The 3,662-nt window shown below is 40.4% G+C and overlaps 2 protein-coding genes across 26 annotated transcripts in view; both read right to left on the bottom strand.

Moving 5' to 3' along the window:
- LOC116690995 (uncharacterized) overlaps positions 1 to 3,662 on the bottom strand; it is a 34,622-nt gene that overhangs the window by 28,081 nt on the left and 2,879 nt on the right. For 9 of the 25 annotated variants that reach the window (XM_032518255.1, XM_032518260.1, XM_032518262.1 and 6 more), the window contains exon 1: positions 2,802 to 2,986. The exons of 2 other annotated variants lie outside the window; for them this stretch is intronic. In XM_032518255.1, coding sequence (XP_032374146.1) covers position 2,802 — 1 coding nt within the window. In that variant the 5' untranslated portion in view covers positions 2,803 to 2,986. Of the gene's footprint in view, positions 1 to 2,797; positions 2,988 to 3,662 lie in introns of those variants that run through there. 14 more of the 25 variants (XM_032518268.1, XM_032518271.1, XM_032518270.1 and 11 more) reach the window with 5 other exon arrangements.
- The window catches only part of LOC116691048 (serum paraoxonase/arylesterase 2), a 25,516-nt gene continuing 23,552 nt past the window's right edge, over positions 1,699 to 3,662 (bottom strand). Inside the window, exon 12 of the mRNA XM_032518365.1 lies at positions 1,699 to 1,710. The gene's annotated coding sequence lies outside the window, so the exon portion shown is untranslated. The remainder of the gene's footprint in view (positions 1,711 to 3,662) is intronic.

The raw sequence follows: 3,662 nt of genomic DNA, 5'->3' as shown, positions 1-3,662 counted from the left end.
TAGATACATGTGCTCAGGATGCACAGACTAATTAGCCTTTTACAGACAAGCTCTATTTCTGTTCACAGTGAGCAGCACACAGCACGCGTATATGCACATGTGCATACATGTGTGCACAGCCGCAAATGCACACACCGCTGCATATAGGACTGATGTAAGAGCAGCAGTGAAATATTTTGTTTATTTTGGGGGAAGTCAACAAACACCGGTCACTGACTGACAAGTTACATGAGTTCTACAACGTTACACTGCAGGAATACTTGGACAAAAAGAAAGCAAGTGTCCTGGGTTCTGAGAGTAGGCTTAAGGAATTAGAAGGAGTTTAGAGTTAATCATCCCCCAAGTGACCAAGTGAGATTATCTCCATCTATCTACATGCCTGCAGTATCTATCTCACTCAGTATCAGTCAGCCTCCCTCCACTCTGATTCTCTGTCTCGGATCTGCTTCTCTGGGTGTGCGTGCATCTGTGTGGGAGAGAGAGAAGAGCTGGCAGAAGCACAGTGGCGATCAGCTGTGCTGATTCATGGTTTTATGTAGAGACCCGCCTACCTGGCTGCAAATCAACAGAAATGAACTGAAAGCAAGGATATCAGTCATCTGGCCACATGGTGGCTCCTATTAACCGCTCAAAGTAAACACAGGCACACATGCCAACATACACGCTAACACGTGCCAGGATAAACTGTTTCTATGTTCAGTTTATGCACACAAGCCTGCCCAGCAACATTGTGAATACACACAAAATACTGAATATCTCAAGTCTTTATACTGGGCACATGCACTAAATTATCCTAAGGTTATTGAGAGGTATATGTAGAGTGTCAAATTTTTAATTTGGAGCTGTAATCTTGGATTCAGTGAAATTTGTACTTTGGGATATTCAACAAAAATGTCTTGGGCTACAAAAGGTTTATTTTGGTCAAGTCCTTTTTGTAAGCCTTTTCCAAACCCAGTTCTTAACTGATCAATACTCACAGATGGTCTGGGAGCCTGATGCTGTAACATGAACCAACATGGGAAAAGAATGAAGTAGCTTGATTGATTTAATGTGGTTGCCCTGAAAGCAATCCTGAATCCATCTCCAACGATCCCCTTAGCCAAAGCCAGATTGAAGGAATAGTGAATGCGTACATTAGTGCACATTATGAAAGAAGTGTTCTTTTTTATGTTGGACACACCAAAAATCTGTATCTTATTTCTTGATACTAAGAAGAGTTAGTTAAAGGATTTAACTAATGAACTCAGTTGACTGTATTTAAATAGAATACTTTTGCAATTGTTTGTGCAAATAGTATGTAAAGCTTTTCATATGTTTACATTGTATTTAAAAAAGGTAGTGAAACCCACAGACTACCCAATTTTTACCCGAAGAGAAAAGCAAATGACCCTGTATGTGGAGTCTGTTCCCTATTTAGTAATGCACACACAACAGAGTAGTAGTCTAACTGCACAAATGCATCATAACTCCCAAAAGAGGATTAACACCAGCAAGCTCTCCTGGGACCTCAGTGACCTCACTCTCACACAGCAGAGCAAAGAAACATCCTTCAGCTTCACTTCAGCCGCTCGGTGTTCACAACACTGCTGATTCAGCAATACTGGAGACCTGGAGGACCCGGGTCTTTTCTCTGTCATTTTTTTAACCTGTGTTTACTTCTGTTGCACTCTCCAGTCCTGAGGCTTTAATGCTGCCGCTGTATCATCCTTCCTACATCATATCTGCAGCACCTCATAAAAGATTATCTGACTATATATATCCAGCAGTATCATCAATGGAGATGAGGCTTACTGGATGTGTTTCTTATCTCAAGTGTGTTATGGGTAGCAAACACACACACAAACACACACACACACACACAGAAAAGATGGATATTTTTAACCTGTACCCTCCTCTTTGGGTAAAAAGCAAGTCATGTCAAGAGAAAAATGAAATCCAAAAGCTATTCCATCCCTGAAACAGGATGAAAAACATTCTGCACACATTCTTGGAAACAGTTGTACACACCTAGAAGCATTCAAGACCAAGAACACCCTGATATAAAGTAGGCTACATAATATGGAACAATAACTACTTTACACAAGAATGAATTGGGAGATGACATATGACAATTGTGTCACCTTCAGATAATATTAATTAAGGATTTGTTTCTTATAACTCATATGTTAAATTATAGATATTGTCATAGCTCTATACTGTAGGCTACTTTATGTGATGATCAGTCACAAAAGAGAACATATTTTCCCCATATAGTCATCCTTTTTTATAAGTGATCATATTCTATTAGCAATTGCATTACTTTGTAATATGACCTAATGTATACAACCTACTGTTAGTAGTAAAAGTACAAAAACGATTTAGTGTGAGTTTTTCCTTAAAAGTAAAAAACTGCGCGCCTTCTTTCAGCAGCTTGATAACTTTAATGGATATTTAATTTCACAAAAACAACTCACACATGGAGAAAACACATCGCTGCCTCCGCTAACGCGGAGCGCTTCTGATATATGGGATGTAACGTTTTCCTGGGCTATTTTTATCGGTGTAATACTTAGGCGATATCATTTTAATTTGCTTCAACAAATCATCGTGTAAAGCTCCCAGGTAGCTATTTAATACGAATTCAATTTCCAACTTTTTTTTCCAATCAAACCGCACAAACAGTTGCAGGCTGTATCGGGCCAACGTGCCAGGGTATTTAAACAATCTGTGTATGAAAATGGCGCCGAATGTACAAGAAACAAATAAACACCAACTCATCCCCACCAACCGAGGAACATACATCCTATATTTGTCTTACCTACTCTAGGATTAGCATCAATGTGGAAGCAAACAGCCCAAAATCCGACAAAATCCTATATTCCGCACGTTCAGAGGACAAACAATGTTGCGGAGCGACACATGCTTTGTTGTGCTGAAGGTGTCTGATGCTCGTAAAGGGGTGGAGTCTCATTCTGAAGCTTGGGCTGGAGTTGACCAACTGAGCATCGACCTGCACGCTTCACAGCCGCATGCATGCCGAAGCGGAGGAGATGGACACAAGTTTCATATAATGCTGATTAGAGCTGCACTAAATATATATATTGTTGTCCTAAAATATGTAAAGATGCTGCAGCACGAAAGAAATGCAAGTGTTAAAAGCTACAGATAAACAACTGATTTCTGCTTGTATCAGTAGCCTCGGCCAAATTTTTAAGATATTTACATGATCAAGTGGGCTACATTTAACACGTTCTTTGCTACAAAAATCCCCAAAAAGGCATGGAGTTAGGCGGGCTAAAGAATGCAATCATTAACACAGTACAATGTCCAGAAACAGGAGGGGGCAGAGAGGCAACAGAAAGACTTCTCAAAGTCCTGCCCAATCTTTTCAGGCACCAGCGAGGTGCATTCATCTGCACAGTATGAGGGTGTCAGGAACTACAACCTCAAGCAAATTGTGGTGAGATATTAAAAAAGACACAGTTTCACAAATTAATTAGAAACTGCCATGTTCATCAACAGACCCACCCTCAAAAATCTTAATATCTAAAAACTACAAAATTAAAAACTAGCACATATGTGCATCCACTGGCGTGCACACACATACACACAAGCTGTCTTTATGGACCCCGGCATGGTCCCCACCCATCTGCCTGACCCCATTAGGGCCATACGACTCAAAG

The sequence above is a fragment of the Etheostoma spectabile genome, chromosome 6, assembly GCF_008692095.1.
Source record: "Etheostoma spectabile isolate EspeVRDwgs_2016 chromosome 6, UIUC_Espe_1.0, whole genome shotgun sequence".
NCBI classification, from domain to species: Eukaryota; Metazoa; Chordata; class Actinopteri; order Perciformes; family Percidae; genus Etheostoma; species Etheostoma spectabile.
Note: the sequence above shows the minus strand (reverse complement) of the source record. Positions and strands in the feature narration are given on the sequence as shown.